A 16104-nucleotide genomic window follows, 5' to 3' on the forward strand; every position below is an offset into this window, starting at 1 on the left:
CTTTTTATAATATCTATCTGTTAGTTATCTTTATTTTCAGGCTCTGTCTTCTACAACGATAAATATGTTTCTGCAGACTCTGCTTATAGCTTTAAAAACATCATAAACAGTAGTTAATAGTAATTATTAAATAACAAATGTAATTATTACTGTAATTAGGATACGACTTCTCAAGGCACCCAAAACAAAACTAGACACCCACGCACTGACATTTCGTCAAGCGAATATCTAAAGGATTTGATTTCGTATACATTCGGTGGTCATACATATTTATCACACGACCGGTCACCTACAGGCCAATACATGACTGGATATGGTTGATGTAAGTTGGGTTGACGGAATTGGAATTTCAAATCATTTCTGTTTCGATTACATGAAAAGTTTCTTTATATAGATGTATTTATTAATTTATTTAAAACTTTATTGCACAACAGGCGGACTTAAAGCCGTTTGGCATTCTCTACCAGTCAACCAGCTGAGCAAACAGAAAAACTTTAAGTTGGTAGTGCGATTGCAGCATGCATGTGCAAAGTACAAGTCAGATCGGTGCCAATTAACGTGTTTTCCAAAGCATTCTGTTACCTTCCTTTAGGTTAGAGCCTGAAATGTCTTTCTCATTTAAAATCACTAAACAAATTATTTCCAAGATTACCTGTGACTATTATTATAATTAAAATCATAAAAATAAATCAGGATAAAATACGCGGGAATATTTTTTTACTGACTATGAATGCAATTGGCTTAGTCAATAGTATTAAGGAATAGGATAGGAAAGGCCCTGAAAGCAATTTCTATTGGACTGTAAAACCGAAAAAGAAAATTATCTAACTTTTCAATTTCTTAAGACAGATTCAAAGTAATATTTTACATGAAGGTAGGCTAATTAGGTTAGATTAGGCATGTTTTATTTTGCTAATTGTTATATCATCTAGAGGTACTTATGCTAATTGTTGGTTATATCATCAAGATAGGCACATGCCAAATAAATTAAGCTAGATTCGGCGTGATTTGTATACTGTGTGAACTTGGTGAAACTCGGCGAATTTATAACGAGATCGAACGAGAGCTTGTTATTATTTCATGAAAACTGTTTCGACGGCATTAGCATATTCAGTGTTGATAATGTTAATATATTCATTGATAATGTACTCATTATGAGTATGATGGTATCTACCTATATTCCCAAGATTTGTTGGTTTTAAGATGCGAAAAAATATACAACATTTATAACAATGCTTCTCCGTGGTTATTCTCAAACCTAGCCTAAATGTACTAATGTATATTTTTTAATTAAAATTTAAGAAGTTTTAATACTACTACTGCAAAATTTCACCGAAAGCCAATAGATAGAATTTATATATTGTTACTTTTTAATGATAATTATTGAAATATATCAGTGAATCCGTCAGTGTCCTCTTTTAAAATAGTAATTTATATTATAATTTACTTTAAAATTTATTTTCCCAAACATCGACGTTTATAACGAAATATTGTCTAGAATTTAGACAGTTCGAACTTCCAGACAACAGTAAGTAGGCACGTGTGGTCATGTTTTCGTTTACAGACCATGATCTGGAGTCTATTTATTTAGGCCTTCTTAATAAATAACGTGCAAGTTTATTGCGACGATCGTTTATTTGGAAAACACAAGATATGTTGTTTTAATAGTAATATGTCTCCGAAAATGAGGCAAGATTTTTTTTATTTATTTTGAGTTCTGTCGCAAGCAATTTAGCCATATTGACAAACATAATATATGATGCTTATTTATAAAGTAAGTCTTTCTCGGATTGTAATATACCTACATACCTATTCAAATCTCAAATCTTGACTTGTTCCCTTTAAAGGTGTAGATAGATACAAAATGATGACAAAACTTAAGAGACAGAATTGAAATTTTGAAAAAGTGATGGTTATGAACTGGGAAACTAAAATGCGAATTTTCTAATCAGCAGCGCAGAGATTGTTTATTTCATTCTATAAATCAAAATCTGTATTATTAAAGAACTGTAAGAGTTTTTTCCTTAAAATTTCCAAAATATTATGCCAACCAACCAATATCGATAGAATAAAAGTTCAGCATTGGCAGAATGATTAAGCTTGCGTATGCCTACGCACTCTTAAGTGTAGAATCAAGTCTATAAAAAGCACAAGAGAAAAAAAAACAGGATGAGTTAGACCATTATGTAAATCAAATTGCCTATTCATTTTATTTCAATTTCCCGGTTCCATTTCAATCTTCGGCCCACATCTGATGTGTTGTGGAGAGGGGGGAAGGGTAATTATGAACGGAGATACTAACACTGATCGAGGTCGGCCAATAGCCATAATGCCTTTTGTTTGGTAGTTATCACGTACACTCATCGACCATTGTTTACTTGTCTGTTTTGGCTGATAAATCGATTTTATGCTGCCCCTTTCTGGATGAGACGTGCTATATCATACAATAGAAAATAAAATTATTGATACGAATAGTTGATCATATATCATTATTGCTGTCACAAGCTATTATGGCAAATACTTGCTATAGACGTCGCGAAAGATGATATGCAAACCAATAGACTTATAACTGGGGGCGCCAAAGACCGGACGGAGAAATAAAAAAGCGCACGCCGAGCTCTTAAGCTTTTCAGTTAAAGGTGCAGAAATGACTTGAACATTGAACATGCTTCAATAATTACTGGAGCTTGTCAAATAAATCGTGTTAATGAGCGATACCTAAGGAAGACTACGGTTTAAAAGGAAAGGTCAGGGAATTGCCAAATCTAGGGTCATGAACTGAATCCAACTCTATATGTATATAGGTTTCCTTTAGAGGTTCGCCTGATAGTATCGCCATTTTAAGAGTATCAGTTTTCTTTAAGTAATGATGAACAAATACGAAGATACGAACCCGATCCCTGAATCGTTATACCATTGACCCCCTTTATTATAATCCCTTATGTTTTTTTTTAAATTACTCTGTTATCGCAATGGTACACTCGTGTACTAAATATGTTACCTTTTTAGTGGATGCCACCGTCAATTAGTTTCGAATATAAATGTTCCCATTATAAAAAGGGACTGTGCTTATATATGTAATGGGCAGCACACCCATTAGACTTTTTGAGATGTTTTTGTAAAAATAATGGTAGAACCTGCTCAAAATTCGGTTCACTTTGCTAACAATAACAGGCTAATTAATTGTAGAAACATTTTGCTAGGGCTTTGTTGGGGACAAAACGTTAATTAAAATAAAATTAGCTTTCATTTGGTTCTTGACATTAGTCTGTCGAAGAAATGACCTTTGAACGTGACGTCACCCGCTTTCAATTTGCCCAAAGAAGTTGCAATATCGGAATATATAGTTAAGAAAATATTATAAATGTAAGTTGAAAATGCAGTTTAAAAAATATGAATATGTTTCAAGGTGTAATCTGAATTGATTGGTTTTTGGATCAAAAATTGTAGTAATTGCAAAAACTTCATATGTTTATAACATACACTTCGATAGTGTACAAGTGGATAAAAGAATTCTACTCGCTCGAAATGTGAACAAGTGTAAGTAACAACAGAATTCAATTTAGCCTGTCGAACTAAAGCAATCAAGGCAGGTCTGACATGCACCAGGGCAGGGGTAGGTAACAAATTCAATAAAATGTACAAGATGCTGCAAGCCATTTCAATGGACGAACAACACGAGTCTAACCCTACTTCTAATGTAAACATTAGTTTTTTCCCAAGTCTTTGCTCCAGTGAGAATTACCCAACATACTTGCAATTTGTTAATTTAACCCCTCTGGCTTGTCCAATAGTTTTTTTATGGGCTCTAGTATCTCTTAAATGATTTATGGTGCCAAAGCCTTCCCCATTTTAAAGCGCAGCTTAGTAGGCAATACAAATAAGAGAGAGATTCGTGTTACTGAACTCCAGTAAGTCCACTGAAATCCATTGTCAAGTATGGATTTAGCGTATGACTAGAGGGACCTTATACAATAAGAGCTATCAAAACAGCATATGGACCGTACTGTACGAGTCGAGAATGCATTGACTTACCTGTTCCACTGATCCATACTGCCTTCTGGAGAATACTCCTCGGCGAGAGATGAGCTCGCTCGCCGATGAACTGTGAACAAAAAGAAATACTTTTTTAATAAGTTGTCCTTTTTGCCACTAAAACTTCCCGGGTTAATTGGGCCTAATGATTATATTTACATAGTTAACAATCAAACTGATTTTTCGGATAGCTCAGAAAAAAAACATGGTAGCAGTAGGATTTGTTCCTGCGTGTCATTCATTAATGAGTGTTTAATATTGAATGGATGGAGATAATCATATTATTACGGGATGTAAAGTCTTTAGATCTGTGCAATAGATTTATTTTATTTCGACGTTTGTTGTTGATTTTAATGTCTTGGAAAGCGCTGTCTCGGAGCTCACTAACAGAAGCCTCTTAAAAGCTATCCACTTATTTTGTGGCTTCTTTGAGAATTTCTGAGCTTTATTTAACGAGGTGTAAAATGGTTGGAAATTATCCAAGATGAGTCTGTAATTCGATGGTGATGTGGTGGTGGGGTGGGTGATGGGATAAATGAGTACTTTTAGCTTGCACTTCCAAAGAGTAAATAAGTACCTAAGAGACTTATGTCTCTTCATAATTACACGAAGGGATTTCCGTTACGTCTGATCTCCTAACTTTATTGAAAGTCTAGGTCTAAGGAAACTTAACAATATAATACTTTGGATATATTTTAGAATATTTACCAAAATATTAGAAATATTGTTTGTTTGTTATACATTTGTTTTTGTTTATTTATATGTTCGTAAATACTTTATTTTAAATAACAAATTTAATATTATTTAATAATATTATATATAAATATTATTATTTATGCATATTTAATAAATATATTACATATATTAGATTGTTATCTTTTTAACATGTATTCTATTGACTATATTTATGTATGTTAAAGCACTAAGTAGTAAATTAAATGCGGGACACAACCCCATAACTTCATATTATTAAAATTTTTAAAATATGAACCAAAGTGATAAGCTGTGTTTTAAAACAATATGTGTACAGGATTAAAGTTTAACAACTCAATTGTAAGTACGCACGGTGCTACAAGAGGAAATTGACAAAGTTTTGACAAGTGAGATTTTCTGGGACCGCGTTCAGTATAATACATGCGAGCGTATGCTCCTATGCTCCTGGAATTTCTCATCTGCCGCAGGTACTTCTCAAATAACAGTAATTCCAGGCGGATGAGTTCTAGACGGTTTATTTTATTTAAAAATTTGTTTAAAACACATTGCTGTTATATACAGGTTAGTTATTTGCTCTGATGGACAAAATTATCAATTTGGAGTTAAAATAATTGCAACTTTGCCTACGTTTAACTTTGGATTACGTCTTATCTATAAACCAAAACGTCTATGATGAAGTTATATCCAGGAGTTCAAATAATTTGTCGCTCAAACTATTTTATGAAAAGGTCAAATACCTAATGAATAATCCAACTTCGGCGGAAACTTCTGTTTTCAACAATTTAGTGGTGTGCAACTTTAACAATGACAATCTATTTATACAAATTTCCTAACACGTGTTTTGGATTTCGTGAAATGCATTTTTTTTCACAAAATTAAAAATAATGTCAATAATCAGGTTAAATCAATCGAACTAGAACAATGACAATTGACTCAGTAATGTTTGATATGGGTATTTAGCCTTATTGAAGTCGGTTTAATCTTTTTAAATTAGATTTTTAAGGAATCTTTAACTAATATATAATATTGTGCGACACATGAATTGAATAAGGAAGCTATTTTAAAAGTTAAAATGTTTTGACTAGTTTCAGCTGATATCTTTAAAACATTTTATAATATACATATGCTTTAATGGAAGTTTTTCAAGCGCTCGCTTTAGTATTCTCCCGGGCTAATCATTAGAAAAGGTTTTTCCGTTTAGCAAAAAGCAATCTTGGTATCAGACGATATTCCACCTGTTCTACGTGGAATTGCGTTCCTTTTCCTTTGAGGATATAAAATAAAAATTATTCGTCTTGAAGGAAACAAAATGCTGGAAACAAATCCTACAATAAACTCTTAATTATAGTCAAATTCGGTCCTTTATTGAACTTCCGTCCCTTTGATTTTATCGGTGATGACATAAAGTTGAAGGTTGTTTTTCTTTATAAATGTTTTTTTTTTTCGCTTTTTGCTATAATTTGACGCTAACCGTATTTTATTGTGTAGGCGAGCAATTTCATTTTCAATGAGTCGTTCGTTTGTCAATTTTGGCTATTTTTGGTTTTAAGATAATAAATCATGATTAATTATTATTATTACTTAAAAAATGTTTTTTATTATCATGTCTCCCTGGACTGATCATAATATTGTCATGAAAGGATTAAACTAGATTATTCTTAATAAGTAATGGTCTACAAATAATTTGTCCATATTCCTGAATCAATTTTCCTTCCACAATTTGTATTCTTCTTAAAGTAGGTACACCTATACCGAAACCTCATAAAATCTAAAATATGTGCAATAATTAACATAAACTCTTATTACAATGAAAGGGGATACATATCCAATTCGATAGAAAGGCGTCTGGACATTTCCATTTTTCTCGAGCAATTTATCGCATTAATCGAGTCTTGAACCTTTGTTTATAGAGTCCAATATAAAGTTGTTTTTCTAGATATCAAATTGAATGTAATAAAGGTGGATCCTTATTGAAATACATGCATCTCTTACGAAGTAAACAGGGCCAATTGTTTTAAAAACTTAAGGCCACGTTCAGTTGTATGGAATTGGGATTAAAGTAAAGTGATATTCGCTAGCATCGTCTAAAAAATCCCACGTATATTATTAGACTTTCATATTTATTGAAATAGTTAAAATTTTATGAACAACATTTTATAGTAATTATGATCCTTAAAATTTATGCATATTTTCTACTTGCAAACTTCGAATACGATATTTCCTGTCTGCATTCTCATCTTTTATATATCTAAACTACTTTCTATCCATAAAATTTCCAATAATTTGGAGAGCAGCATGGTGGCCTCTTGGACAGCTTTCGAAATATCGCTTACTGAGATTCTCGACGACGACCCTCTGCGCTGGTCCTCAAATTTAATATGGCTCTCGTAGTACTCGAGATAGGTCGACTAATGTAATAGATAGGTCACGTCCATGATTTTGGTGGCCCTTTTGGTTTTCTGTATGATCGAAGTTGGGAGCTTTTTAGTTGATTCAAATTGAAATATGAAATTCTATTCACGTTTTCTTCTTTCTAGTAGCGTTAATCCAGGTAACATCCTAACTTGGGAGGGGAGCTTAGGTTCCACTTTTAGACTATCATTATGGATTGAGCTGGATAAGTCAGGCTTTTACACGAAGCGACTCCCGTCTGAGCTTCGCAACCTTGGCAGGAAAACCTAATCCTTTATCATCATGATAAAAGCTACACTAGATGCATATGCCTATTCCCTTAGTCGCCTTTAGGAACATCCATGGGAAATCAAAATTCAATTAAAATTCTGTTCACGTAAAAAATAACAATATAAAACTTGTGACAGCTTATATGGGCTCTGAGACAACGACCGTATTGTTTATTTACAGAATGGTGCATCAGGACTGAACACATGCGCCATTGTTGTAGCAGTAGATTCCGAGAATACTAGAATTATAAAACACCAGTTCACTTTTAATCATCACTATGATTGGATTTTTAAAGATTATCGGCGACCTTGTGAATGCAGTTAACGTAAATATCTATTTCTAAACGTAATCTGGATTGTGGTGTAATTACTCCCAGGTGATTGATTTCATTGTAATGAATTAGGTACTGTTTTGATTTTATAGAAGTTTCCTGAAAAACTACTTGATCTATTGTGTTCAAATAAATTTTCGTTTTAAGTTTTGATAAATTCTATATGCATAACTCTAAAGAAACGGATAAATGTACATAACGAAACTAAAAAAGTTCAGTTTTTGGTATTTGGTTCAAAACCTTAAAAATATCAAATAAAGACTCGAGCCTAAACGTTAACATGTATTTAACATTAACATTGTTTTTTAATTTATTTATATTTTAATTTTAAATAAGATTAATAGTAAATCCACGGACTAAAAGCTAGCTCTTAGTATAATGTTACGATCAGGTCAATTCCTTTGTATACATGTAATAAATTATGCAAAGTTTGAAACTTATTATTGCGAACCGCTATGGGTTTGATTAGGGTTAAAATTTTAAGGGTTAAATCTATTTAGCCAAACAAAATTACGAAGTTATTTACCTAAATAATTCGATTTTAATGCAAATTTGCTCTTCCATTTTAGTTTAGAAGATCAAGAGGTTCATTAGCTACCGAAAAGTGTCAGTGGTATAATAACTTATTGCAGAATATAATAATAATTTGTTTTAATTACAGTCCTAACTCGGTAAGTAACCGACTCTGACGTTACTTTGGATGTTTGTTTTATATATAAAACGTTCCTTCCAAAGTTTTCGAGACTAATAGCTCAGTCATGTACAAAAAGTTCATGTTTTGCTCAAAGAACTACGTATGTAGTAAGAGTATGGACGAAAGGTAGTTACTCGTATATTATGATTCGTTTGGTTTCTTCACAGAACGATAGATGTCCTTTCAAATTATGAGATTTTATTTGTATTTCCTTTTTACGCTTATTCTGATTATCGCATTATGTTTTAATTATAGTGAATTAGAACAATGCAATTAGCATGTCTGGGTTTTGAACCACTTCAATAATATTTTAAACAAACAATACCTATTTTCAATTCATTAATGAGTGTACTTATGAATTGTGGCGGGAGTAATAACACACAAAGTCAATATTTATGCTATTAAACGCTGTAATCGGTCAATCAACCCTTGACCTTACAATACCATTGCTGTGACATGAAACAGCATACAAATGTCATGCGTCTGTAGTAGAATAGCAATAAAGGACATTAGGAATGCGGGTTTGAATTGTTATATTGTTTTGCGAATACGAAAGCAAATATTTAGCAACGCGGGTAGAATTACTAAGTTTAGATTTTTTGTCGATGAAGTTTACTAATACTATCAGTATCATATCAGCCGTAGGATATTCACTGCTACAGATATGCCATGCCCGGGTTCCTTGCTATGGTGAGGTAACCTGCACGTTTCAAGCAAGTGCAAGTGAAACCGATCCGACTGAGAGGATCGAAGCTGGATGAGGAATAAGTACGAGGGACCCTGTTTACAGTAACAAAGTCTCCAAGGTAGAAAAAGTTGCTCTATGGTGAGACTTACTCAATGTCCTAAACTTTATGAACGCGCTTCTTAAATTACTTAATTAATTCTAAGAAATTAAAACATTCTAAATCTAGGGTGAGCAAACAAACCTCTTTTGGTGGGCGTTTTTCAACCTGCTCCTACGCCCGTGACAAACGCCAAAATGAAAATGGTGACAGAGTCACATACTCGTAAAAACTTTATATTAAGTTTAAGTTTACGCTTAAAATGGTTAATAATAAATGTAGCTAGAAGTAAGTAGGTTTTTTACTTAAAGATATACGTTATTAAAACAAATGCAACAAACAGTTTGATACCGACGGAAACTTGCTTGATGGCTTGAACAACGCTCTTAATAGACTTTCCTTGTAGCGTTTTATTACAATACTTATTAAAATCTGCAGGAGATATTTTAATACTTTTCTTAAATGATATTTGGGTTTTATATTATTTGAAACCACATTTAGTATGAAAGATGTATAATATAAATTTTTTTCAAGAGGTTCGCGAAGCTTATTTTGATAATACGTACCACTGCACCTTCATTCGTATTTTGTTAATAACAAACAGATCACCCAAAATCTTCACTATAGTAAACATAAGTTTTTATAGATACTTAACAAGTCTGAGTCTAGTAAAATGTTTATAAAATTTATTGCTCTGACTGAAAGTATAATTTCATATTATTGAATATTATAATTGGGTCACTCGTATCGAAATAATAAAAAGAGGTTTTGTCACGAGCGCTCGCAGTCGAGCAATCACGAAGTATATGTCGGGTGGTATTTATATTTTTACCTCTTTTATGTTTTTTTAATTATTCTATTGATCAAATTGACGTATTCTAAGAATACTTAGTATCACTAAAACAATCAACAAATATAATTTTCTGAAGGTCGCTTTGGTCCAATTACATAATACACAGGCAGGCAAATAAAGCTCGGTTCAAGACGGTATGGGCGGCACCTATTAAGATCACTGGCGTAGAAAATTTGAGAACAAAAGGTCCGCTGAGAATTTATGTCAACGCCTGTTAGTGAGAGCCCTCCTATTGAAGCCATTGTCATTGTAACATTTAAGATTTCATAACCTTCAGCTTTAGCAGAATTCAGTTAATTATTATTTAAAGATATTTTTTGTTTTTTACGTAAACATTTTAACAATATAAAATTAGATTATTATAATCAAGATACACACAGGTTGGTTGCAACATACGAGTTACTTTATAAAACAACTTCAAAAAGTTATTCAACTAGTTTAGAAAACATATTATGTGGATGCGATTTTGCGCAACGCTAACCTAAAGTTGATTTATTTATGTCACTAATTTTACTCACGCACATAAAATTTACATAATTGCACAGGCGATCCGTTACCGTGGATAAATTTTATATGTCATCGCCATGCGCCATTTAATTAGTCAAAATGGTTGGTTGATGAGTTTGGTGGTCACACACAATTGTAAAAGTTGTTTTCCTTACAATAGACTAGGTATGGAACTAATCATCACGTAGGAATTATTTTTAATAACAATTGCAGCTGTAACTTACTATATTGTAGAGTTTTACTCTGATTAATTGAGAGCGCATTCTCAGCTGCCCAAAATTTTTCAAAGGCTTTTACAGTCGGTTGACTGCTGGATATATAAATTCTTTCTTTGACTCCTTTGTAAATTGTGATGCAGCATTTGTTTTAGATTTTTTCTTTTATTCGTTTTCTTTGACGGTTTTATTCTATGAGAAGGCTCAGTAGCGTGCAGATTGTTATATAAAACTCGCGCAGCCCAAACTGACTGTCTTTATAACTGACTGACTGGGTTTAAATTTTTGAAATTTGCTATTGTCCTTAATGTGTTCTACGGGTACACAAGAATGGATTTCTCGAAATTCCCCCGGGAAAGAAAATACGCAGTAGTTTTCGTTATCGTGGGCGTACTCTGGTTGTTTTATAATAAACGAAAAGAATTGTTCACTGATACTACTAATTTACATGAAACATGCGGGCAGTTTTATTGTCCACTATGCGGCGCCAATTTTAAACGTTCAAGCGGCCGGAATTTACATGTCGCGTGTGGATAGGGGACGTGCTGTGTTCTGTGTGGCGCTGATAAATGACAACAATGCAGCCCATAAAACATAAAGTTTTTGGATTTGAACATGCTCGCAAATATAACTGTAGTACATTAGGAATAGCTCTCGGGTGCGTCCGGGGAAAACAATAGTCCTGTTAAATCCCGTTATCTGAAAAATTTCAGGAGACCCTCTTTTTTGAACCTTTAGTACCTAATATTAATTTTAAGTAAGTACTAATATAAGTTCAGAAATATTCTCATATCCCACTCTTCAGTAAATGGTCTGGCGCGATAACGTAAGTAGATTATCATAAAAGTCTCATAGTTAACAGTTTTAAAAATAATTCGCGATATATTCACAATTTAAGAAAAGCGTGGGTATGCATTTTTGTTCCTTTTCAAGCATGTAGCAGCGTAATCATAGTAACACATTCAGTCTGAATGGGTGTTACAGGCGGACCTGCAATCTAATCAAATCGAAATTATTTGTTGCGTTAACTGTGTCTAGATAGTAAAACAGTAAAAAAAAAATCAAAAATTTAAATATCAAACATTACAAATAACAAGTATTTTAAACATTGGCAAATAACCTATTTGTATATAACTAATTTATTATAACGTGCCGTAAGACCGAATGATCCCATCTCCCATTGGCCTATATGGTAAAAGGCAAGAATTTAATTTTATAAAGATTGTTAATTATTTTTTAAGAATTCATTTTTATTATATTTTAAGAATATTAAAGAAAATAATACTGGTATTGGCATTCGTGGACTTTTAGATCTAAGTATGACCTTTCCTACTTTATTTTTCTCGATAAAACTGCAAACTTAACTGAAAGTAAGAAGTTTGCCACGTCGAGTCGTGATATATATTATTTACCAGATAGTATGAGAATAATATCGAGTGGAATAAGCTTTCATCGATTATGAAGTTAACCCTAGCATAAAGGCAAGTGCCTCAGTACGGAATACTGAAACAACTTGTCAGCTTGTCACTTACTGTTCGGTTTTCTCAATTGTATCGAAGGTAGATAAATTCTTGCGGTAAATCAATTTATGTCTGTATTTGAGTCCATAATGCTTAGACAGATGCAATATTAACAACGTTCACAAATGACATGTTTAGTTGGATGGATGGATAATTATAAAATTGAGATTCAGAGATATTGACAGGTTGCTAGCTCATTGTATAAACACAATTCTTAAGAAGTTTTTAGGTTTAGATATAGATAAAATACTCTTTTCATGCAAGCTCGTCCGTTTTGGTTGTGATGTTGTAACAATCTTAATTATTTTGATTGATTATTATTATCATAAATCAAAAACTGAGGCAGTGAGAACTAGATATCTAACCGTTCAACTCCGACTTGGTATAAAGTTTGAAGCTGATAAGCAAAACTTGTAGCGAGAAGTGGTATTGATAAAACTTCATTGATTGCTGAGCTAAAACAGAAATTTTGAGTGTTACAACTTCAGTTGTAATCTTTATCGTATCATTTTATCTGTCAATATAATCGTATTCAAGTAAAAAGCTTTTAAAATCTTTAAAAACTATACCATAAATACTTTAGGTACATACATTATAAAACCTTATTTCAATCAAAGGCATACTAAATTACTGTAAAATAATATTTAAATTAACCACACTAATCCATTCAACCGTAGAGTAGTTCAGCTTCGTGGAATTTAATTTAAATAAAATTTTATGCAGAACAAGTTTCATAGCAAAATGTTGCTTTTAATTGCGCGGCTATGAGTGGTGTCGCCGGCGGGCCGCGGTTTGTTTGGAACCAACTTTTGTATGTTTTTGATTGTTAACTCAATTTTGCTTGTAGATTGGCTATTGTTTGTCTCTGGTCCTTCGCTGTGAATTGTGATCTACACAATTAAAAGCTAGTCCGAATGGAAATTTTCAAATTGAGATGCAGCGTTGTTGCACCTATAGTTGGAGGCAGATGTGAAAGAAAATATTATGTAGTCACGTTTTTGTTTGAAAAATACGTGCCAGAAATGTTATTTCTTTTCTTTGTATTATTTTTCTCCGGTCTTAGGCGTCGTCAGGTTTCAGTCGATTGGTTCACATATTTATTTGGGCCCACTAACCAGACACCATTGGACTGATGATGATGCTAATGAGACACATTTAGATATAGATTTTAAAGGAAATTAAAAACTTAGTAAAAATGATACCCACAGATCGTTGCACCCGGCAGATCCGGTTCAACGTTCCGTTTTCTGTGGATGACACCATTCAAAGCCAAGCAATTAAAACTGACTAGTTGCGATAAAAGTCGGTCTACTATAAATTTTTCTTGCAAACGGCTACGTAGATATGGATCTTGATTGGATAGTTTTTTCACCGCAAGATGGATTAATGTCCATTTAGATTTCGGGCAATATAGTTGTGGCATCAACAGAAAAAAATAGTTTATAAATTAAGAATCACTACACATAAATTATCAAAGTCTGTGTATATTGTTACAGAGTTATAACGATTATGTTTCCCAAATAAATATTATAAAGTGAAGACCCGCTACTTTCTCTGTCTGTATGTATGCGCTAATCACGGAAACCTTTAAACAGATTTGGATCGTTTGAAGTTTTTCTTTAGTTTTCTATTCGTTTGCACACTGTAGGATTGTTTGAAATTTGATTATGCATTTAGGTAAACAATAACATAACAGGTAAATTAAAGACGATCTATTTGGCTGAATATCTGATGAAATCTAGAAACTAGTATGCAGAGATCGTAGCAAGTGGAAAGAGGTAGTCTCTGCCTACCCCTCCGAGAAAGAGGCGGGATTTTATGTATGTATCTAGAAACAGAAGATTAACAGTTTTTATAAATCTAGTTACGTCTATAATAAGTAAAAATATAGTATAATTCTTCATTCGACTTTGTTTAGCGTCCGAGCAATCATCGAAAAAGGTGGGTGGAAATGAAAGGAAGGAAGGATCCACATTATTAGACATCAAGACATGATATCGGGTACACAATTGAGATATTTCCACTTACAAACAGAAAAAATGTAGTTGCGCGGTAGTTTTCCACCCTTATTTCGCAGCCGTCTGTTACCTGTCACGAAAAATGCTATTTCATATAAATGTGTTACCTACGTGATTTTGTTCTAAAAAAGAAAAGTAAAGGTATTTAGTTATTTTACAAGAATATACTTGGCATTAATTCAAGGAAATGGAGATAGAATTGCCGGTGTAATCGAGGTAATTGTATGTTGCTGTCAGCATTATAATCTGGCAGTTAATTTGCAGGTCTACACTGTATTTCATACGACTAAGCGGGATTATTCACGAACTATAATTACGCATGAATATGTTTTATCTTCCCTTTCTTACTAAGGTAAATATAAAAGTTTGTGAGAGAGAATATAAGAAGTATCGTGTGAACCATTCTGCCTTGCCCGACTATTTTAATTAAAGTAATTTTACTTTAATTTAAATTTTTTAAATTAAAGCCATTACTGAGAATATTTTGAGATTGAAATTGTCGAATTTGTAACAAGATTTTAAAAATTAGACTTAAAATTTTATATGTTAAATTCTGTGAGTGTGCTTTTAGAACTTCCGGCTGAATCATTTAACTTGGTTGAATCATCATCGTATGCATTAATTTCTAGTTTTATTGATATAAAATTTAAACGACATAATATATATATACCGCTATTTTATTTATTATAAAAATTACGAATCATCTAAAATATTGGACAGAAGTTAGACATATTTCAACTAAGTCCCGGACATGCCGGAACTATCCATACGCGACACTTCATAACTCAATTCCCACAACAAATAAAACTTGACGGCCGTGGGAGAGCTAATTTCCTGGTTCGGACATTTCCGTTTATTCGACCAACGATGTGATTTATTTAGGCGTTCATCTGTTTCGTTTGGGAACAAAATAACTATATAAAAATATCAAAATCAAAATATATTTTTTCCTTATATTCAATTCAAACAAAAATTTACCTACTTAATCTATTGATATTTTGGCAGAATAGAATTGGTCATCCCTTTACTCTAGTGTCTTTAAAGGCTATATTACTAAAGGGTTGATTTAATTTAAAATCTTCTCTCTGTCTTAACATAGTAGAGAAGCAGTAACAGTAAAACATTGTTTTGTATATCGAATTACCTTTGGAATCAAAGTTATTATCGATATGTATACATAGGTACATTCTTACAAATTACATACATTTTCAAACTAGCTAACTATTATATAAGAACTTAAAACCAAATATTAAAGTTCCTGAAAAGAAAATAAGAAACAACGCATATTTTCCTGCAACACATTTTGACATAAATTGAACGGTGTTGCCATTTCTTCACTCGAGTAATTTCTTCCCCTGGCAAATATAAAGGTGAACAAATAATGTAAAGGAATCCTTTCATGTCGATCAATAGAAATAAACAAATACTTGGAGAAACCTTCCACTTTGAAGCTACATTTTTCGTTAACAGGAATTCTGTCATATATGAGTAGGAAATAAATGTTGGCATCTACGATGTCTACAGGACTACTTTTTTTCGCACTTTTTATGTACTATATAAACTCAATTAAGCCTAACAGCTGAACGTCGCCGAACGCCTATTAGCCTTTCAAGACTGCTGGCTCTGTCCACTCTACAAGCGATATAGACGTGATTATATGGATGGATGGATTTATGCACATAAATTAATAAATTTTACACTTATTGAGGTCTCGAGATAAAGGCAGCGTGTAAGTGATACTTTAAATTTT

General features: G+C 32.6%; 1 protein-coding gene across 1 annotated transcript in view; it reads right to left on the reverse strand.

Moving 5' to 3' along the window:
- Nucleotides 1-16104, reverse strand: part of LOC106129439 (GTPase-activating Rap/Ran-GAP domain-like protein 3) — a 68418-nt gene that overhangs the window by 33121 nt on the left and 19193 nt on the right. The window contains exon 2 of the mRNA XM_013327998.2: nt 4036-4105. Within this exon, the coding sequence (XP_013183452.2) occupies nt 4036-4105 (70 nt within the window). The remainder of the gene's footprint in view (nt 1-4035; nt 4106-16104) is intronic.

Source organism: Amyelois transitella, chromosome 4 (assembly GCF_032362555.1).
Source record: "Amyelois transitella isolate CPQ chromosome 4, ilAmyTran1.1, whole genome shotgun sequence".
Lineage (NCBI taxonomy): Eukaryota > Metazoa > Arthropoda > Insecta > Lepidoptera > Pyralidae > Amyelois > Amyelois transitella.